The sequence below is a fragment of the Scomber scombrus genome, chromosome 14, assembly GCF_963691925.1.
Source record: "Scomber scombrus chromosome 14, fScoSco1.1, whole genome shotgun sequence".
Classification (NCBI taxonomy): domain Eukaryota; kingdom Metazoa; phylum Chordata; class Actinopteri; order Scombriformes; family Scombridae; genus Scomber; species Scomber scombrus.
In genome coordinates this window covers 26,656,601-26,680,062 of record NC_084983.1, presented here as the reverse complement: position 1 = coordinate 26,680,062, position 23,462 = coordinate 26,656,601, and the positions used below count along the sequence as shown (strand labels likewise).

At 40.3% G+C, this 23,462-nt stretch overlaps 1 protein-coding gene across 1 annotated transcript in view; it reads right to left on the bottom strand.

Annotated features, from left to right (window-relative positions):
• Positions 1-18,020, bottom strand: part of mcama (melanoma cell adhesion molecule a) — a 30,493-nt gene extending 12,473 nt beyond the window's left edge. The window contains exons 1-9 of the mRNA XM_062432557.1: positions 17,945-18,020; positions 10,725-10,858; positions 9,231-9,459; positions 8,203-8,273; positions 7,983-8,070; positions 6,776-6,955; positions 4,614-4,741; positions 1,491-1,635; positions 373-488 (exon numbers count right to left, since the gene is read on the bottom strand). Coding sequence (XP_062288541.1) covers positions 373-488; positions 1,491-1,635; positions 4,614-4,741; positions 6,776-6,955; positions 7,983-8,070; positions 8,203-8,273; positions 9,231-9,459; positions 10,725-10,858; positions 17,945-18,020 — 1,167 coding nt within the window. The remainder of the gene's footprint in view (positions 1-372; positions 489-1,490; positions 1,636-4,613; positions 4,742-6,775; positions 6,956-7,982; positions 8,071-8,202; positions 8,274-9,230; positions 9,460-10,724; positions 10,859-17,944) is intronic.
• Positions 18,021-23,462: the final 5,442 nt, after the last annotated feature.

Below are 23,462 nucleotides of genomic sequence, written 5' to 3'. Positions count from 1 at the left end.
AAAAAACATCATAATATTGTTTGGTAATGTGAACTTTAGTTGTAAACTGAGATTTCAGAGATTTAGTGAGAGACTGAGCTGGCTTAACACATTTTTCCCTATTCACCATCTTATCTTCTCATCGGTTGCACTCTTAAGTTCATCTTTCTCTCAGGTCAGACGTGTTGTTGTCTAGATAAAATCCATGTAGCAGTGTTTTTCTCTCTCTGGTTACACAATAGGAATAAACCTGAGTTCAACAACAGTTCTGGACCTGCAGACTGTTCAGACAACATACACTTAGACATCTTTGCTCCATCTTTTCATCCTTCTAGTCTAATCTGACATCATATAATCTAATGCTGCTGCAGACATAAACACAACGTTACGTACCTTGTACCACACGGTGGATGTTTTCAGAGAGGACAGAGCGTTACAGGTGGCGGTCAGATCTTCTCCTCTGAGCATCACCTCTGATTCTTTGGGTACGACGACAGCCGGGTCCAAGTCTGAACACAACGAACACGCAGAAGATGAGATGAGACGAGACGAGACAGGACAAGGCACAGGGGATGCAGAGAGTCAACATTTGTGTGGGAAAAGTTCAATTTTAAAGCAACAAAACAAAACAAGACAGTATGCTGGGAATCAAATTGTGAGTTACAACAATATTTTTTGTTAAAGTCTGAGTAAAGTAAGAATAAATATGTGTTCTGAGTTTGACATACCACAGAAAAGTGTGTTGTTAACCACCCTGCCAAATTTGAATGATTAAAAAAAAATCGCCAAATATATGAAATTAGGCTTCACAGTTGTGTAAAAGTCTGCCTGCTGTCTTTGCTCCCAAGCACTGTGGGAGTGCCCGCCGAATTCGCTGAAGCCCCGCCCCCTACCAAGTGTCACCTGTCAATCAAAGTCACCTCTACCAGAAACATGGACGCTAGGCCCGAGAGCTTTCTGCTGCTAACTCAGCAACTAGCTCAGCGGCTAACTCGTCAGCTAGCTCGGCGGCTAAATCAGCGGCTAACTCAGCTAACTGGCTAACTGTAGACTGTAGTAGTAGTGTGCGCTGAATGTATTTATACCTCTACAGCAGCAGGGGCGGGTTTATACTAAATTTTCAGACCCGCCCATTAAATCCAGACACAGAAATCTTGAAACACAGTTTGTGAAGCCTAGCTCCACAATTCAAATCTAAATGGTTGAAATGCTTTTTACACCTTTTTTGGAAAATACATTTATGATGAAGAAAATGTCTGAATTCACTTTACACAGTCTTTAAAGAAGAGCAGCAGAGATGGGAATAAGACACGACTCTTTTATCCTACAGCTGAAGTTAGTGCTGTGGAAATGTACATTATACTGAATTTATCAAAACTAGCAAGTTAGCATGGTGGAAGTGCTAAGTTTGCAAATTTCCCAAAGGTTCAGTGTGTGTGTGTGTGTGTGTGTGTGTGTGTGTGTGTGTGTGTGTGTGTGTGTGTGTATGTGTGTGTGTGCTCGTTCCTCACAGTGCACAGTGAGCTGCATTTCCCCTTTGACCTCGTTGAAGCTATCGGTGTCCAGAGGGCGACACTGGTAGATGCCGCTGTCTTTCCGTGACACGGGCGTCAAGATCAAAACATCGCCGCGGCTCTCCAAGTCCAGATCAGGCTCCTGAGACAAACAAACACATCAAACTTTATTTATATATATATGGCATCATTTATACAAGTTAATGCAGTTCAAAGTACTTCAGAGTTGATGAAGACAAAATTGAGATCAATGCACACGAGAGAAAATAAGGATGATAAAAACAAAAGATTTCAGATTTAATAAAAGATAAGAGAGAATATATAAGTCGTACATCATATAATCTTATAATTAAATAATCTTATAATCATATAATCTATATTAATCTGGAGTCCTTCAGAGAGCGATTAAACACAGGCTGAAAATCCTGACTTGGTTGCGATTTTCCTGCAATGGTTTTATAAAATAATGTGGCTTATATTGAATATTTATCTTAAATATGGCATTTATTGACTAAGTGCCCTTATAATTGTACTGTTTATCTATTGCACATCCCTAAAATGTAATGCAATGACATCATTTGGAGGCAGATATGTGGTCATTTAAGTATGACTCTTAATCCTAATCTACCAGTTTTTTGTTTGTTTTCTTTAATCTGGTGATACTATGAATGTTTAAAATGTATCTCTGTTGTATTTTGTCATTTTTATATTTTTCTAATCCTTATATAACTCCTGCTACACATCTGCCACTACCTTTCCTTCATTTTTGTAATTCTCACTTAAGTAAATGTGGTCAATCTTGTGCCTACTTGTTGCCTGACTGTGACATTTAATGCTTTATTTTCTGCTATTTTACTAATATCATTCAACAAGTTTTATCTTCTTATTGATTTTATTCATGTTTCTTTCGTCTTTAATCTCTTCTTAACCTAATTTTAATCTTGCTTTTATTAAACTTCATCTCTTTTATTTCATTTTACCTTTATTTTATCTTTGAATCTATTTTAACCTCGTTTTTTACTCTAACTTTTAATAAACCTTGTTTTAACAGTCTGAGACTTCTTCCCACAGTCTTGACCATCATCATGATGATTTACGGACCACTTTCACTGCTGAGACCTTTACATAGAAACACAAGTGGCTGAGTCAGCTTTTAAACCCTAATCCTAAATGTTTAACTCTCTATAGTGAAATGTTTATTGCACTAAAAAAACAGTCAGTGAGTAAAACTACAGTGAGTGTGTCTTGTTGAGCGCTGAACCTCGTGAACATAAACATCTGACAGTTTGAGTTATAACGTAAATATTTTCATTAATTTCACTCAAAGTATTTTAGACAAAAACCGGCGAAATGTTTCTGGACTTGTTTATGATTACTTCTCTGATTACTTGTTAGTGATGTTGATTTGTCAGCCTCTCAGTGAATCTACTGAATGTTTTGGCCTGAAATGAACTACAGTCATACATCATCTTTACGAGATGAACTGTGATAACCTCTCCTGATATTTGCACTTGTACATATAATATCTCAAAGAAAGCTGCCGTGCAAATCACCAGAGGATAAACTCTTTTGCCTCAGGTAACATATTTCCTTTATGAGCACCCAAAAGTTTAAACCTTACTATTTATGCCCCATTACTGGTAAGAATAGCCTCTCGAACTATCCAATAATTCTGTTTTCTGGTGTATAATAACCATAGACTGTCTATAAAATGGATGTAACATCCGTGACGTCACCCATTGGTTTGTGGACTGCTGCTTGGAAGCCAATAGTATCGGATCTGAGCAGCGCCATCTTGAACATTTCCGGTGCATGGCGGGTAAAAATAAAAACACGGATTCTACTTATATGGGCATCAGGAGGGGCATGAGGCGCCCTCCTGAACCTGTGAACCAATCAACCTGTCAATCACGACGTAGCCACGCCCTAATGCATACCCTGCTTTATCGTCACATATAAAATCAGGGAGGCCAAAATGTCCCAAATGAACATCATACTGCATTGAAGAAGGCTTTAAACTAGCGATTGAGACCATAAACACATTTTGAAAACGTTTACTGAGGTTAGAAATCAAGTGAGAAGTTGGTGAATTCTCCATTGACTTGTATAGAGACGGAAGTCCTTTTGACACCAAAACTGTCGCCCCCTGGTGGCCTTTTGATAGAATGCAGTTTTAAGTTACTTCCGCGTTCGCATTGCAGAGGACCGGAACTCCCCGCCTGATAATTACCCTTACTGACTTATACTCCTTATAGACAAGGGGTGTCAAACTCATTTTAATTCAGCTGCCATGTACAGTTTAATTTGATCTGATATTAAACATATTATAACTTTACTATAATAAACCGTATGGGGCTGAAAAAATGTGTCCAAACCCACCAATAAAAAAATCTGTCCCTCAAATCTGAATCATGTTGGCAATGCAAAGTCAAAATAAGTGAGAACAGCTTTTTTCTTAAAAAAAACTGCGATTTTCATACAAAGTTATCTAGTGGGGCCAAATTAAACCCCTTGGTGGGCCGGTTCTGGCCCACGGGCCGTATGTTTAACACCCCTGTTATATAGACAGTAGCAGTGTTTTAGCAGAGCCGTTGAATCTCTACATTTTGTATGAGCGAGAAAAACAACAACACGACAGAACAATAGCCAAAACTATTCAAATTGGACACCAGATTGTTAAAAAAAGAGCAAAAACACAATGAAACAAACAAAGCTCCTTTTAACAGCTAAGATTACGCAGTTGCTTCACAAGTCGCGGTTACGACAACAACAACAACCACCACGAACCAAATGTCTCCACTGCCCACTTAGGAGAAGTTAAACTGGCAGTCAGCTGGGTTTCTTTATTGTGCGCTCACACAATGGATGAGTGTCTGACATGGGAATGAGTCCGACTCATGAGCCCCGTCACTGTGGCCTCCGGGTCTCAAACCCCAGCCTGGATCTGCAGGGTCAGAGCTGACAGAGCCTCCGCAGACCTTGCACACTCATGTCTGCATGGGGGCCCTGTGAGCTCTGCATATCAAAAACATTCCCTACATGTCTCCTGCATGTCACCCATTCTTTCTTGGGGATTTTTTTTTTTAGGGTGAGAGAAGAAAAAAGGCTTTCAATTCTTACTTGTTCTCGGTTGAAAATGAAGGGCGGCGGGGGGTTGCCATCGCCCTGGCAACGTAGCTCCACCATATCCCCCTCTTTGACCAAGCCCTGGGGCGACTCCTTCCACAGCTCGACCATGGTGGTGGGATCTGGGCACACACACACACACACACACACACAAACACACACACACACACAGAGAGAAAGAAATCAAATTAAGCAGGCTTATTCAGCGAGCAGCTAAAGTCACTTTACGAGGCCATTTCCATAACGCTGACAGCCCTGACTGCGTTTTGGCTCTGCCTGCCACAGTGTCGCTAACTAAACAGTTTCACACCACAAAGGTCCGACAGAGAAATGATGTGGCTGTTAAAATGTTACTGGATGATTTTACAGTCTGATTAATCGACTAATTGAGGAAAATTAAAGGCTAATCAGTGATTTCATATCGCACTTCCATGAGGATTAGAGAAAGAATCGTCAAAATCTGTGCAGCTAATTAAGATGTGAGGTGACTTTTGGTCGTTTAGTATGGGTCAAAAGGTTAAGGAGAAATCTTCAGGATGACTTAACTGAATTTAACGTGTAAATTAGTTTATTTAAAGATTTATTTGGCAGGGACAGTAAACATCAACTAACATTTTAGCTCACACTGCAATGTAAATGGGTGCAGCACACAATTAAGAGTAAAGCAAGAAACAATAATGCAAAATAAACATTACATTTAGAACTATAAATAGCAGATTATTAATACAAAAAGTGAGTAAAAGCAATGTAAACAATAGAATCTGAAGGTGATGCACACAGGAAGCTGCAGATTTAGTTATGGGTACAGTTCTAGTGTTGTGTTTTAGAGGTTTTTTTGAACAGATAAAGGGTTTTACAGGTCATTATATGTGCAGGGAGAGTGCACTATTAGTGTGTTGCTCAGAGATAAAAGGCAGAGCATCCAAAACATACTCTAAATGTAGAGCTTGTGGTTCTGGTGTTGTCCTTTCTGGCCACAAACTGGCTCAGTGGTGGAGCGGTAAGAACCACGTAGGAACAACCCTTTTACTGGAGTAATATATCATCAATAGCCTGAATAATACTGATATTAGGTGGCACGGTGGCCTCACAGCGAGAGCGTCCTGCTGACCAGATGGGGCCCTTCTGTGTGCAGTCTGCATGTTCTCCATTGCCCCCATGTGGGTTCTCTCTCTTTTTTTCTTTCTCTGCCTTCCTCCCACAAACATACAGGTTAGGTTAATTGGTAACTCATATTGCCTGTCTGTATATGTGTGTTAGCCCTGTGATTGACTGGCGAGCTGACCAGGTTGTACCACACCTCCTGCTCAATGTTAATGAGATTGGATCCACGACACTCTAGAGAATAAGCAGTAAATAAAATGAATATACACTGATATTGATATTTGGGGGGGAAAGATCAGACGATATATCTCTTTTTTTAACATAAATCAATCTTGATACAGATCCCATAGATTTACATTGTTAAAAAATGGCCAACACTGATGCTAAAGGGGACATTTCACAATTAAATGAATTGACTTGAATTGGTTGCATTGGTTTTTTTATGACTTTAAAACCTGGTTTAGTATTTCTGTACAGTGATGTATTGGTCTAACTTTAATTATCAAAGCAACAACACTGCAGAGACCAAGAGGAACCAGCCAATGCCAATTTTCCTGTTTCAAAAAATTCTTACCTTTCCTCCATAATAACCAAAAACTGTCCTCGGGTTTGCAGACAGCAAATTGGTTGAACTGGACAAAAAATACCTCCTCCTAGCACTATGTTTTCTCAAGTTTTACAAATGATCACCAGTACTACAGTGGATGCATTGGTGTAGGTGTTCCTGTTGTTTGACTCATGCATTAACATAAGTTGTGTGTAACTGCAAAACAAATATCCTCCTTTAATGATGCAACCAGCAGGATTAAATTCAACAGTCTGCTCACATAGTCCCTACACTTGTGTTATAATGATACTGAACAGATATCCTACGAGAAAGGAGGGAGAGGAGAAACAAGGCAAAAGAGCAGGGAGGATAGGAGGGTTAGGTCGTTATAGAAAAGCCAAAAGAGGTGTGGTTGAGGTGTGGTGCTGCTGTATCTTCACTGTCAATCAAGGAGGAGTGATTTAAATACTACACAAATAAAAAGGAAAGCTCAGCGTTAACTTACAGTGAACGGTGATGTTGATGCTGTTGGACTCGACCGTCCTGATGGCTCCAGGGACAAAGAAGCTGACCTCACAGGAGAAATGAGCATCTCTGTCCTCCTTAATCACCTTGTAATCCAGCGTGCTCTGGACGGAGTAGTAGGCGGTGGACTCCCGAGTCACCAGGGTCAACACGTTCACATCTGGAGTATCAACAAGTCAACAGAAGCATGCGATAAAGCAACGCTACCAGTACTGATACTAGATTTAAATCAGTTTTCAAACATCAGAGGCCCCAAATGAGCATTTTGACTTTTACAAAAGAGTGATCATGTGATCAAGTGACTTCTGGAATGTGTAAATAACATATTGGTTTTCACAAATCTGGCATGTAGCAGCAAAATTAAATTAACGTATTAATCGTGTTGTCAATGAAATGTTAGAAAATGTGGATAAATTATGTATAAATTTCCGGTGCTGGGTAAAAATAAAAACACGGATTCTACTTATATGGGCATCAGGAGGGGTATGAGGCGCCCTCCTGAACCTGTGAACCAATCAACCTGTCAATCACGACGTAGCCACGCCCTAATGCATACCCTGCTATATCGTCAAATATAAAATCAGGGAGGCCAACATTTCACAAATGAACATCATACTGCATTGAAGAAGGCTTTAAACTAGCGATTGAGACCATAAACACATTTTGAAAACGTTTACTGAGGTTAGAAATCAAGTGAGAAGTTGGTGAATTCTCCATTGACTTGTATAGAGACGGAAGACCTTTTGACACCAAAATGGTCGCCCCCTGGTGGCCTTTTGATAGAATGCAGTTTTAAGTTACTTCCGCGTTGGCCTCATTTCAGAGGACCAGAACTCCCCGCCTGGTAAAGACCCTATTTGCACTACTGTAGAAGTTTGATAACAATCCAGGCATTATTAGTGGGGTAATTTACGAGATACACTGGTGGTTCCGTTAGCGCCTGTACTAAGCCATTCGGCTGATAGCTCTAACTCCACTATTTTGCGACCAAATGAAAAAAAAGGGCTGAGGCGGTGATTAGATAGACGTCATGGTGCATATGACGCTAGGTTGAAATTACGCCGAAACCATCGCTTTAAGATTTACAAACAATATCGCAGGTTTTTTTTCTTCTTTTCTGGATTTAAACCAAAGGAAACCAGTAGAGTGTTGTTGTTACTATGGCTCATCTACAGTTTTATACTTACGTCCTGGTAAAGTCGTCAGCGGTATGTTGTTTCTGTACCAGGTGATGTTGGGTTTCGGGAAGCCGTTTCGAGCCTCGCATGAAGCCACCTGGAGTGAGAGTCACATCAACATATCTTTATTGTATATATCATGCAGGTCGACACTGCAGCATTAATACTTATACTGAATATTTTCTGTATTGGTTCCATCTTTGTATCGTCTGAGCTTAAGTAGACTCACCTTAGACGGCATTTCATTGGTCACCGATATCCCGTTAAGGACGCCCTCGATCACTGGAGGCTCTGGGGGAGCTGGACCAGAAGAAGAATCATTTCTAATTAAGAACTACATCTTAAAACAATGACATGTGCTGTGTCTCAAATCACATACTTCTGCTAGTACACTGTGTACATTACGTACTTGTGTAGTGCGCAAATTTCGACTGTGTGAGTAACTGCCATGGGGGCAAAGTAGAAGAGAAAACGTGGAAAGGAGTTTCATTGATTTCTCTCATTAAGCGAGCAGAGTGGATTTGATAATGAAGCACTGACAAAGCACTGAGTGGATAGACTGATGCACTAATTATCGACATGGTAAAAGTAGGGTTGTCCAAACTAATCATTATTAACCCTTTGTAGGTCACACCAAGACAGTGCTATTTAAAAAATCATTTCTTTGCTTTTACTACTTATTTGAGGCCATGACAACATAAAACATGGATTTTTTTTCCTCATTGACCCTAAATTTCATGTTTTTACAGACCTCATTTGTTCAAAACTTATTTTAAAAACATGTTAGAGACTCATTCGGTTCATGTACAAGATGAAAAAATCAAATTCAACTTCAAAAATGTCTCCAGCAGGATCTCTGATGTCAGCAGTGATTTGTGTTATTCTTCGTTTATACACTAAAGCACAACCTGTATCTATAGCAACCATAGAACAACCTGTATCTATAGCAACCATGCAACCATAGAACAACCTGTATCTATAGCAACCATAGAACAACCTGTATCTATAGCAACCATAGAACAATCTGATGGTCTGTCTGTGCATTACATACCTCATACAAGTGGTAAAGATTGACCTAAAAGTTAAATGGGTTCAATAGATTTTTGTTTTTGATCAGATATCATGACACAAAGTGACCTCTACTAAACGGTTGAGCAGACCTACAAAGGGTTAAAAAGTGACTGGGACATTTTTAAGCCTTTTAATCTTCCTTTAACATATAGTTTTTCTACCCTTTTTATTTCTGCCTTTCCTCACCAAACACTCTGAGGTGAGTCTTGCCCTCAGCGTTCCCGGCAGCCAGCCCGTTAACCTGGCAGACGAATTCCCGCTCGTCAGAGAGCCGGACATCCGGGATGATGAGTTGCGATCCCCGCTCGTTTGAAGTCACGTTGATGCGTCCGCTGTAGATCGTGTTGTTGTCCACCATGTCGTGACTGTTATCACCGTAGAAGATCCTCATCCGTGAGCTGTTACCCACAATTCTCTGCAGAAGAGAAAAACGTTACTTTTACCACGTGAAATGTCATATATTGGGTTAATATTGTGACTCAGACTTGTCTAATAAATAGGCTTCACACTATAAACTAACTTCAAATGAATGCAAACTCTATTGAGTGAAGCGAGTGTCCAGCTGGTGATTAACAAATGAACCGCAGCCGGCTGTCTGAAGTCTTTCTCCTCACACATCTGCACAACATCGTGACATGCTGCTCTGATTAATTACTGCAAAGTAAAACGATGTGATGATGTGATCTATCAATCCATCACCGTCTCAATGTGTTTAACGATGGCTGGAATAAGCAACTCACTCAGTTGATACATGGCATTTCCTGCAATGCTGTATCTGCTTATTTTACCCTGAAACTTTATCTTACATATAAATATTATATTTCATAAATCATTCCATCTGACATCAGTGGAGGTGCTACTTTATTTCACATGAAGAAAGAGGAGAAGCAACATCACCTCTAATATCTGGAGCCCATTAGTGTTATTTTAACCCTTTATGAACATTTGTGGCCAGATTTCATCCTTTTATTTGATGTATTTTGTTCATTTTTATTAATTTGTCTTAATTTGTTTTTCATTTTTTTTCTGTGAACATTGATGCAGGAAATAAAAAAGTCTAATGCTTGAACTAGAAAATGATCTTGCCTCTCCCTGACCCGAATTATTGAATGCTACTTTATGCTAGAGCCTGACCGATATATCAGTCAGCTGATATTGACCTATCACAGATACATCGGCATGGTGTATATAATGTCTATTTTTCTTACATTTTTTATTCATAGCTAATTAAAATGATTAAATTCCCAATGAAGTTTACTGTCTCAGTGCTGTCATGTCACTTCATACAATAAAGTTTATTGTTAAACTATAAAATATCTGTCAGAAGTGTTTAATAACCACATTTGTCATTTTAATTTTGTCATTTTTATTTTTACTTAAACAGAGACAGTGCGCAATTAAACATTAACCCTGAATAAAACAAGGAGAGATGCATTGCAAGTAGTCCCTGGGCATGTAGATTTGAAGGATCATTGCAAAAAAAAGTGCATTTATGTACATATTCTGTATATATATATATCTGCTTATATATCATTATTGGGGTTTTTTAACTCCCAAATATCGGTATTGGCAGTATCGGCCCCAAAAATCCTGTATCCGTCATGCCCTACTACATGCATCAACAGCTGGGTAGTTGGTTTACACAGCGGTGGTTTATACAGAGAGTTCAGCAGTACTCACCACAAACCACTGGATGATGACAAAGCTGGGCTCATTGTTGGTTTCAGTGAAGCTGTACTGGCAGGGGATCTGGGCCGAGTCACCCAGGTACACCTCAACGCTCTCGTGCATAGTCAGCTCCACTTTGGCCCACGCTTCAAAAAAAAAAAGACATTCACATAAATCATCTCGACCGCTTCTCTGCAGGTGCTGTAACATGTCATTCACCAGCCAAACGCAACAGAAGTAAAAGTAATTTCGACTGCGACTCGAAACCCAACATCAATTCTAATCATTGCCTGCGTTTCATTCTAATGTTGACCCTCGACCTCGGTTTTAATTCCTAGCTGCATTGTGTTTGGCAGATGACCGACCGACCGTCCTACGAGGCCAACCTGGAGCCAGCATGCCATGTTTTCTGCAGAACAAAGAAGAAAAGGCTTCTTGTGCACATGGCATAATATTCATCTCCCTTCTGCCTGCCTGACTGTAACCACAAAACCACTTCTTGGCCAGAAAATCAAGTTCCCTAGGCATCATCGAGGGAATGCAGGCTAGCCAGTCTGACACTGGGCTGTTGATTCAGAGAGCCAATTGCTTTTTAAGCCATGTTGGACTTGGCTGCTGTTGGAGAGGGGCGAGCTCATACAGTAAAAAAAAAAAAAAAAAGGAAAACAAGATGGCACCAAAAAAAAAAAAAAAAGTCTAGTTTCTCTATCTAATCTGGTTTTTGAGTCGTTATGCAAAATGGTAACGGACCGCTTTCCCCTCCTCCACATGCACATCAACCGTCATGCATCATTGTGTGATGTTCAGTGGAGTCTCTGCTTCTGCTTACACTTTGTGTTTGATATTTCTACATTTTAACTGCCTGACTTTTTGTTCTGAAGGCAGCTTAGAAAAAAAAAGAGACTGTATTCTCCCAGTTGGAGAAAAAGGGGGATTTACTTGCTTTTATGATTCTTACATGCTAACAATCAACAAATGCAGTGTTTCCCATTAATTATATAGACTAGGCCCACCATAGTGTAATTTGTGCCACCACAGTTTCATAGTGAGCCAAACATGTTTGTACTAAGGCACACAATTGTTTAGAGTACAAATTTTTTATGTTTTATAGATATAACCTCTTAATTCTGCTCCCAGAGTGCAGCAGAATGATGCATTTGACTTAAAAATGTGCCCCGAACCCCCACAGAGGGTCGGACTGAGGTGATTTCTAATCATTTTGGTATTTAAATTGTTAAATAAATGTAGTTGAGAAAAAAAAAAGTACAATATTACTCTCTGAAATGTAGTGAAATTGAAGTATAAAGCTGATAAAGCAGCGGAAAGTGGTACTAGTGCTGCAACTAATGACTATATTTTCAGTATATTATATATCTTGTTAGAAAATAGTGAAACATGTACATCAGTGTTTCTCCTGATGTCATATTTTGTTCTGACTAACAGTCCATAACCCAAATATATTAAGTTTTCTGTCATAGAAGACTAAATAAACCAGAAAATATTGACATTTCAGAAGCTTTTTTGTTTAAAAATGACTAACTAAACTAACTATTAAAATAGTTGTTGAGTCATTTTCTGTAGACTGCCTAATCTAAAATGTTTCACCTCTAAAATGTACTTAGTTACTTTCCACCACTAAACAATACAGAATACAAAAAAATAAACATGAAAAACAAAGAAAACATGGATAGAGAGATATTCAACTGTCAAACATGATTAAAATATATTGTGTTTCCTGTTATTAATGTTTACTTTTAGGTGTACAGCTGTATTTTATTGGGGGAAAACAAACCAAAAAAAAGAAATAAGTATCATGAGACACCAAGGGGCAAAAAGAGGACTGTCAAAATCATAAAAGAAGCATTTCATTATTTGACTGGTTTTCCTTTGTTTTGAAAAAATACAGCAAAAAACAGCCTCATATGTGTTTTGGAGCGTTGGTTGAAACAGACCAAGCATGAAAAGAGCTTTAAGGGTCCAGTTGCCACCCTGCTGCCCCCATTCAGCCCGGCTGCTCCCCTTCTCTCTCCCCCCCCCGATCTCCAGCCTGTCTCCCTCCCTTCTTCAGCACCAATCATTTTCACAACTCATTTTTTTTTCTCTCCTCTCCTTTCTGTCCCTCCCTCTCTCCTCTGGCTCTGGTCTATGCTCAGCCAACCATTCCTTTTTAAGAACAACGGGTCAGGCGCGCCATTGTTCCCCCACCTGGGTGGACCAGATCCCCACGCTTCCCTCTCTCTCTCACACACTCACACACACACACACACACACACACACCAATTTGACCCTAAAGATATTTTTCTCCAATCTCCAAATCAAGGGTTAAAAACAGTTCATGATGTGCTGAAGTTGTTTACTGCAACAAAGACGATGTGAGAGACGGAGCTCGGAGACGACGAGAAGCAGATTATCGGAGAGGCCCGAGAGCAAAATATGTCACTGAAGTCTGTAAAAAAATGTTGCGTCTCTTTGGGGGCCGTGCTGCTAACTTTTTCAGCTAATCCGATTAGCACTGGGGGGTTGCTGGGGATTTAGCTTCCAAAGCCAACCTGGGACCGGTCTTATCTGTTTTCTGTTGTGACTTTATGTTGCATGGACTACAGCACAAACACACATGACCCATGATCTACAGACCCTGACAACACCAAACTCCTGCCTGCCTGTGTGTGTGTGTGTGTGTGTGTGTGTGTGTGTGTGTGTGTGTGTGTGTGTGTGTGTGTGTGCATATATTTGTGACTGTCTGCTGTCTGTGTCTGGGTGATACAGAGCTAATTCATTCAGACACCGCTGCAGAATATTTGGATGTGTTGACAGGATCAGGCCTGTGATTGGACAGCCAAAAAAAAAAAAAAAGCCCAAATGACTGAGTGGCCCAGTCAGAAAAGGGACAGAGAGAAGGAGATTTTCACCAGTTATTACATGTCAAACTGCAGATTACCTCCTCCACTAAGGTAGATTTGTGCACTAAAGTCTGCTGTGACATCATCCACTGTTTAGTCACTATTACATGCCTACAACAGTATAACAGCAATTAGGTTAAACTATACAGGAGATCAACCCCCCCATGGGTTACTGTTAATGCTAACTGTTAATATTAATGCTTTTCCACCTCATGTTTTCCTTCTCTACATCCATCTCTCCTGTGTGACCCAGAAAAACTGATTTCAGTGCAGCCAGGATTGGGTGATACGACCTAAACATTAAAATCTTGATGTTTTCAAAGCTTGTGGTTATTACTCATGATGTTATTTGTGCAACAATAATAATAAAAAGACAAGAACCACCTGCAAGAATGTCATCATTATATCATTAGGCATAAAACACAGGTTTTCCCACACAGCTACGCAGAGCAGGGCTATGCAGAGCAGAGCAGAGCGTAGGCATCGACTTTCATCATGAATTTCAGCACAGACAGAGCAAGAAAAGTCCACTCACTAATTCATCTGCTGCTGTTTGTGTTTCAAGACAAAACTTCAGCCTGATATCTACAGACTGAAGCTTGTTAGGTATAGAGACAAACTGAACAAAGTAGAGTCTGCACACTCGGAGATAAGACATAAACCAAGAGCATGAGTGACCGTTCAATTCACTTAATGAAACAGGCAAAGACAGCTCATCACCTGAAGTCACAACAAGTCATATAAACTGCAGCAGGTGTGCATGTAGTGTAACTTACTCTGGCTAAAAATACCTTTTTTTTGCATGTATTGTCATTAGAGCCCAACTGATATATTGGTCAATATCTTTCCACCTTTTTTTCCTCTCCTTCTTTGTGAGTAAAGGAGTTGAGGAGAGGAAATACAACACATGCTTTCTCCACAATTAAAACCACATTTCTCATACATGACAATGCCTCCACTGAAAAGCACATAGGATGCTGCTGCATTTGTGCTCGATTTGCACAAAAAAACCCTTTTTTCTATGTAGTAAAATGAAAAACAATCTCCCTTCAGGTCATAAAGTAATTTACATGATTTCACGACAAATCCCACCTGGTGCCACAAACTCTGTCTTTTGGGAATCATTGCCAAACTCAGAGTGGTTAATGTTAAGTCTTAAAATTAATTATATGGCACTTTTAAATCAATCTAAACATTTACAGAGAAGACTGAGAGCATGTAAACAGGAATACAAACGAGTTAAATAGATGACAAATGGGTCTTTTCATCCAACTGAGAAAGAGACTCACACAATACAAATCAGACAAATAACAGACACAATGAGAAGTGAGTGTGCCACTTCCAGAAAAAAAGCTCCCGCATCCGCATACAGTCGCTCATTATGCACCTAACAGTCACACAACAATGGCCTCAGACACTGACTAAAGTGGTCACCATTATCAAGCTTCCCCATTCGATTAAAGGCTGTCAGCTTACAGCCTCCAGTAGATCCTGCAGCTCTGCTACAGATAAGAGTCCAAATCACCTCTGACACGACAAACCGGCCTCATTTACTTACTCTAATCCTTCACACGCCCGCTGAACCATGAAATGAGTCTGAATGCTTCGAAGATCATTAACGCTTCCTGTAAATAAATGATCTGTACATTTGAACTCGGAGCAACATTTCCAACATTGTTCTGCCAATACTTTTTTTGGGGGTTTTACAATCATATGAAAAACAAGTTTACAGCTAATTTATGATCAATGTGGAAACTTTCTGGTTATACTTGGTTTTTCATCATCTTATTTTGCTTAATTTACTTATTTATGCCCTTTAACTGTGGAACATTTTATTCCACATGCACATTTTGGGAAAGAAAATCTGCTCTTTTTTTTTAAGCTACCCGTGTGAACATAAGACTAGATCAACATTTCAGACTTTCTCAGGACCCGGACAGTCCCTGAATAAAAAGTTGTGTGTGTGTGTGTGTGTGTGTGTGGACACTGAAGGTCCCTCAGAGGGTGGAGGGTGTAAAAAGCTAGCATGTAAGTGTGGATGACAGGGAGGAGGACTTCTCAATACGCAAACCCCTGTGTGGTGGTGAACACCTGGGGGACACTGTGTACCGTCTGACATCAAAGAGCACACACACACACACACACACACACACACACACACACACACACAGTGAAACATACAGCCCTACAGTGCAGATGAGAGGTCCTTGTCCTACTCATGCGGCTGTGCTTTCAGAAGCAGCATCTGGCACAAATCTCCCAGCAGCCCCCGTTCCCCGGGTGACAGTCAGCGGCGGTGAACGGACCAGGATTTATTTTTTTTCCACATAGAGCGATAAGGAAGTGCTGCAAATCTCCTCAAAGGCACCTCTTTATGCAATTATCCCCCCATTCATGCAGCAAAGCATATCACAGCTCCAGGTCAGGACCCTGTTTTCACCCCCTCCGTGATCAATGTAGAGGTGGACTCAAGTCAGGTCAGGATGGTTTGATAAATGGCCTTTGATTCATAAGACTAAGGAATCGTACCTTTCATGGGGTAGTAGTGAATTTTGGTGGTGACTCTTTGGGCATTTTCTGGCTCCAAACAGTCTTGCATGCACCAAAGTGGGTCAAATGATATAACTCATGCTGTGTTTATAAAGAGCAGGTGGCACAGTGCAATATGGTGAGGAAATGTTGGCTTGTAGCTTTGGTTGGAGGAGACGTACACACATAATGGAAAACGTTGATTGAAATGAATCCTTCGTGTATGTTGAGTTTTTGCCTTTTTTACTTTGCTGCATGATTTCTCACTAGAATAATGACTGATTTTAACCCTCAAAAAAGTGTCTGCATGTCATGAAGATGCTTTGTAAATGCCATCTGCCTTAGAGTTTGTTGTTGGTGGATTGGGGGATTGATGATATATCACCAAAAACACTGCAACTTCCTGCACACCAACGACGACTTCTAGCTAAAGTGCAACGCTATGCTCCAAATATCAAATGAAAAGATAAAATAACTACTAAAAAAAGAGCTGGCTATGATGAATTTTGACATCAAATGCACCCAAACCAGATTCCTATTTGTAATAGGATGTTCTTTTTCTTTTATGTTTTTATAGCAATTAAAATCTTTGCATTAATTGCGTCCACAAGACGGACTCTGAGGTTATTTAAAAGAAATCTGCGGAAATTGCCTCGGACTCTCAAACATCAAACTGCATAACCGCATATGACTTACAAAAACATATTGCCATGCTGGGAAGGTTTCTTGTTCTTTGGGGTTTCCGAAACTCCAACAAACAGTCCACCAACACTGTTTTTTTTTAAAAATTCCTAATCATTCCCGCTGGTTAGCAACTTCTTCAGTTCCATTAATTTTTTATCATCGCACCCGTTGGGTGAGACTTCATTAAAGGAGCAACATGAATGTTTTATTTATGCTTGTATCTGATGTTCAGCAGTGAGTGCAGCTTGTTCCTCGGCTTCCACTACCCATCAATAGACCCCCTTCAGAGCTGCTGGGCTCTGGCACGCAGGTTTCTCTGCAGCCATGGGATGACTAATTAAAGGTCAACAGGCTAAACACTGTGTCTACATCAGAGGGGGGTTCCTTTCGCTATCAGCAGAACAAAAACTAATTTGGGGGAATGAGCCTGCAGTAAAATTGTTTCCTAAGATATCATTTAGTGTTGGTGCGATCCTCATTGATTGTAACTCCACCCCACAGCTAAAAACATGCACATAGATTATCTAGTCGGACTCAAATCATCCATAACGACTGTGCATAAATGATCATATAGTATCTGAATGCTGAGTGCCTGAACAGCTAGTCAGTGAAACTACTGCTTTTTACTGGAAACGAGAACAAATGCAGTTTCACAATCCAGAAATACTGCTGACCACAACGCTGCCGTTCTCGGGGAAACTACGAATATAATTCTGTTTGGTTTCCATTTAATAATAAATATAATTTCAAGGATACATGATTGGATTTCCTTCCCCCTGGATGGATTGCCAAGTTTAGTCTAAATACCAACCACAAGTATGAAGCATGTCATGACCTATAAAGAAATGCAGGCATTAAAAGCAACCAGATAAATGAAGCTTTGGAACCGTTTCCATTGATTAACCGAACATTCAATAACATGCCGAGTGATTGAAGTCAAGCAAAAATGACATTCAAGCATGTTTCGGGGTAGATGGAATCTGGAAATGGCAGTGATTCCTTCTTCATCTCATATTAAAGTGTGTGAAAGACGAGACATTAAGGTAAGAAGGGCCAGGTATAAGGCTTCAACTGTTATTCTAACACTATAAATAGGAGACCTTTTTTTTCCAATCAAACCTCTGACGACAGCACACCGACTTTCTGCTGTACTCCCAACAAAAGGCCTTCTTATCCGAGCCCCCATGGCCGTCATCACAGCGCTGAATATCCTTGAGAGCTACAAACAAGGTGCCAACTAAATCAGCTTTCCGTCAACCATCCAGAAAAAAAAAAAGAAGGGCCCGCAGTGAGGTAATTACTTCCATTTCAATCTCCACAGGACAGGCTGCAGAAAGCCAAAGCTCTGCTAGCTGATTTGAAAAAGTCAGTCTGGTAGAGACTGAATCAGGTCTGGTAATTATAAGAGTGATCTGAACTATGGATTGCAGATGGTACATACAAAATACATAATTGAAATTACTCCGAAACTCTTCTCAAACTTCGTCAAGTTTGATAAAAGCTGACTAACAAATTTTAGTTTTCAAGCCTCCATTTATATTCTGGGTCTCCATTTGGAATATCTTTGCATGATTTACAGTACAGGCCATTTTAGCTCCTGTCTCTTTAAGGCCTCCCTCCCAATGAGCCCACTCTCTTCTGATTGGCCAGCTTCCCATGGCCAGCTTCCCATTGCCATTTCGGCACACATCCTGCAGCTCTGGAGGCAACATAAAAAAACAGTATTAGTAGCATTTCTACGTCTTTTTCTCGTTCTTTACCCAAAAAATAAACTCCTCAAATACACGTTTGAGCCTGAATCCGATCCGAAAAATGCGAGTGGACAACGCAAATAACCCGCGGAGTAACCTTAGCAACGGACTTCTGTTGCTGACGTTAGGCTGAAACTCTGACTTTTGATATTCAGGGAGCATTTTTACATATGTTCACCTTAAGTTTTAGAGCTTTGACCAGTTTTAACAAAGACATCCGACATCATAACTGTACAAAAATAACAAAAAAGCACGATATGTCCCCTTTAAAAACATTAAAGGAGATCGCACACATTTTAAAAACAGCAGAAGAAAGTGAGAAAGTGTGCAAAAAACAACGTGATAGATGTCTGATTCATCTCTGGTTTTCACATCCAATAACATCGTAATCATTTATGCAAAACCGGCTGAATCTACTCGGTAGGAATATTCTCAAATTTCACCTCATTTACATTAAAATCTCATCTAATTAGCTTTAAAGGAGATGACGAGCTATGTCTCTATGAATCACACACACACACACACACACACACAAACTCATAAATATCAGCTCATATTTGTTTGAACTTTTGTTTTTGGTATTGTTTTGTTGGTCTGTGTCTGTTTGTATCCGACTGTATTAGCATTCAAGCAGCGCCTGCCCTACAACAAAGGCCTATTTGTGCACTCCCTCTCCTTTTATCCCATCTAACCAGACATGAGTAGAGCTGTCGGGGCGGGCGTGCCACACCTAATTCACAGGGATCAAAATGGCGAATCCCAAACCCCCCCACCCCCACCCCCAAAATCCCCTGCTGTGAACCTTAATGCTCTCAAAGAGAATATCAGAGTGATCACAGGTGCACTGCTGTGTTAATGAGGAGGAGAGGCTACTCCCTGTGCCCAGGCCAATCCCTACTAACACCCCCCTCTCCCCTACACACCCATACACACCCATACACACCCTACATGACTCAAAGGCACGAGTTGTTTAGACAGTATTAAATAATAATGTCAATTCCGACGTTTGACCCCCCCAATTAAAAACCTTCTGAAACCCCAAATCTAATAACCATGCCCTACTTCCTTAAACCAAGCAGGTGTGGAAAATGGGCAGAGCTCCAATCTCCTCACAAACTCTCTGGCCACTGTTCACACCAGTCATTAAAATGCAGCTTGTCTGATCCAAACACAAGTGGACACAGCTATAAATACAGGTGTGAATGGACGGGATGCATTGAGATCTGATTGTTCAGGCCATATTCAGCAGAGGTGGTCCGTGTATTCAACTGGCTACTAACTCATTTGCACACCAATGGGCATCATATTAAAACTGCAAAACAACCAGAGGAAGCTTCAGAAACAGGCTAAATAGATTCTCATGGATGGAGTACGCACGAATCATGGTGTCTGATTTCCATTTGGGCTCAATAGTTTTGTGTTTGCCTCCCACCAATGGAAATGATATCCGTGTTTATTTGCATACAGAGCAGGAAAGCGGTCACTCAAGATGCATATTAAGGCGTATCCCAATGCCAGGCGTGAGCTGACATACTTACAGCTGTCTACTAAGTGATATAAAATCACCAAATTAGTTCTGCAACTAACAATTATTTTCATTATCCAATAATCTACTTTGATTAATCGTGAAATCAAGTCATAGAACATTCAATGAAACATATAAATCACATTTCTGTGTCCTGGGTTTTGTTTGACCAACAGTCCAAAAACCCCCCCCCCAAAGATATCCAGTTTACAATAATATAAAACAATGAAAAGCATCAAATCTTCAAATGGAAAAAAAGGCAAAACCAGACAAGTTGATGCGTTTTTTGCTTCGGGGATCAACATAGTTGCGAATACATTTTCTGGCAATTGATGAATCGACTTAATAAATGCAGCTCTCCACCAGATTTGAACCCTTTTATGTACAGTAACACCCACGCTATGTGAGATTTTCTGATGTTTTAGATACAAAATCTCTATGAAATGCAGAGTTAATCCTTCCAGTTGGGTTCAAAGACTCTACGACAAAGAGGAGCGCAGCTGTTTGATGAAATATCACCTTACTAACTCATTTATTTGGTTTTTTCATGTGTAATATGTTCCAAGCTCTGTCTGTGACTCTACCCTTATATACCCTAAATGCCCTGTCTTATATAAAGCTCTCTCAGTAAATGGGTTACCTCTCAAACGTTGTCTTCCTGCCTGGAGGGAGACCAAGAAACGGCCATTTACCTCCTAACCATGTATGGGAGATATCTAACAGTGTTAACCCTTTACCACAATAGTTCACTTAAATGAAAACAAATGGATTATTTTTGACTGTTGGACCCTCAGGATGTATTACACTGTGCGGTATATAACTTTAACCCCTAATTATGGAAACCAAGTGTTTTGTTTTAAGCTGAAATGTACGCTCGCTAAAAATATAACTACCTTATTCTCTGGAATATAAGACTACACTTATAATAAGAGGAAGCCCCTTTTTCCAACACCTGTTTTTGAAGATAAAACACACTTTCACACTGGAGGAAATGTTTCCCTGAGATACTTTTAATCCACAGAGTAAATAGTCCTCATCCTTGAAGTCTTGTGTCTCTTGTGAGGGTGAAATAATACCATTAAAGCCCCAACGTAAATCCCACATTTGTGTAGCTTTGTGTGGTGTTTGAGTCACACACACACACACACACACTCACGCTCCCCGTCAGCCTCTTTTGAAGTGGTCGAAATTATTTTCTGTGGCGGTTCACATTTTTTCAGACTGTTTGTTTTTTTGGGGTCTTTTTTTTCAGCTCCTCATTATCTGTGACAGCAGTAATTCTTTGGCTTCTTGATAGATGATTCGGTTCCTGCGGTCGGTTTTCTGCGCCGTACGGGACGGATTTGTTTTCACTCGTCATTCATTTATATGTTTCTCTCCGTGGCAGAAAAACACATTACACAAGGCTTCAGAGAGTCCAAACTAAACACTGACGGCTGACTAACTCTGACGAGACACAACAGACGGACTTGAAGACACTTGCTCGTCTAGAAACAGTAAAGCTACAAAACTACTGATACTCATTCTTACTTCATAAATCCAACAAGAATAGCGGATGTTGTCTTGTATACTGACTCAGGTCAGATAGTGGAGCCCTGAGATCTACTGACTCAGGTCAGATAGTGGAGCCCTGAGATCTACTGACTCAGGTCAGATAGTGGAGCCCTGAGATCTACTGACTCAGATCAGGTCAGATAGTGGAGCCCAGAGTTCAGACTAAACATGGTGAAGCAGCTTTTACACAACTGGAACAAACTACCAGCAGAACTGAAATCAGCCCCAACTGTGAATATATTTAAATCCAGGTTAACCCTCCTGTTGTCCTCGAGTCAAGGAAGGAAGGGAGGAAGGATGGAAGGGAGGAAGAAGGAAGGATGGAAGGGAGGAAGGAAGAAAGAAAGGAAAGGAGGGAGGAAGGAAGGGAGGAAAGGAAAGAGAGGAAGGAAGGAAGGTAGGAGGGAGGAAGGAAGGGACAAAAGGAAAGAGAGGAAGGAAGGAAGGTAGGAGGGAGTGAGGAAGGAAGGAAAGGAAAGAAGGGAGGAAGGAAAGGAAGGAAGGGAGGAAAGAAGGAAGGAGGGAGGGAGGGAGAAAGGAAAAGAGAAAGGGAGGAAGGAAGGAAAGAAGGACAGAGGAAAGAATGAAGGGAGGAAGGAAGGAAGGAGGGAAGGACAGAAGGAAGGAAGAAAGGGAGGAAAGAAGGAACAGTCAAAACAGACGGGGTCAATTTGACCCGGGAGGACGATACAAAGGTTAAAAACACTTCTCTTCTTCTGTGCTTATGATTGAGCTCTTCTTTCAAAGCACTTTAAATGTTAATCTTTCATTTGCACTCTATGTCCTTTTAATGATTTTAAAGCAAATCATTATTTTATGCTGCAACCTTATATTTAATGCTCTATTCTAGTATTTTATTTCTCTCTCTTTCTATGTTTCTGTACTTAGTTTGTATTATTAGTGTGTGTGTGTGGGGGGGGGGGGTATGTATGTGTTTACTATGATTGGGTTTTATTTTTATTTCTCAAATTCCATGTTTTTTTTCTCCAATTTCTTCTGTTAAATGTTTGTTTTATGTATAAAGCACATTGCCATTGTGTATGAAATGCGCTATATAAATAAAACTGCCTTGCCTTCAAATATAACCTGACTCATTTTTCCTTAACGCAATACAGTAAATGTTTTCACTGCCTTAAATACCAAAGTGATATTTCTAAAAATATCCCTTGCAGTACTTCTACACTGCCTCTGATCATTCACCCATGTTTTATTTCATAGGGTCAATAAGTCTTTGCTGTCTCTCCATTACTTGCTCGACATGAAGCCATGTTTGTATTGACATGCATGTAGTTGTAGATGAAAAGGGTTGATAAGAGGAGGGTCTATACTCTCTACTGTATGTGTGGGTCGGTGAGTTTATTCCTGTGCTGGAATCTTATCAACCAAATCACACACACATGAAAAAAACTGAGCAAAGCCAACGTTTCTCCAGCTGCAGGGCAAGAGATTCACAGGAAATAAAGAAAGAAACACACGATTTTAGGATGAGATTAGACCTTTGAATGTCAATGTTTTGTCTGGTTAATCAGTAAATCATTTGTTTGGTGAGCTTTGAGGATGTTTCACAGCTGGGTGAAGGACAATTACTTGCAGGTTAAGGAGAGTGCAGCCCAGACAGTGAAGGGTGGGGGGAGGGAAACTTGTGGAGGAAGGCGGGGATGAGAAGCAAACAAAGCACACATGGGTTGGTTTTTTTTTAGGGAGGCTACTGTGAAGACTGCAAGTGTTCAGAAACAGAAACAATGCACACACATTTATATGACTTTCAGACAGGATTTTACGAGTTTGGATAATTATGATGGTGGCT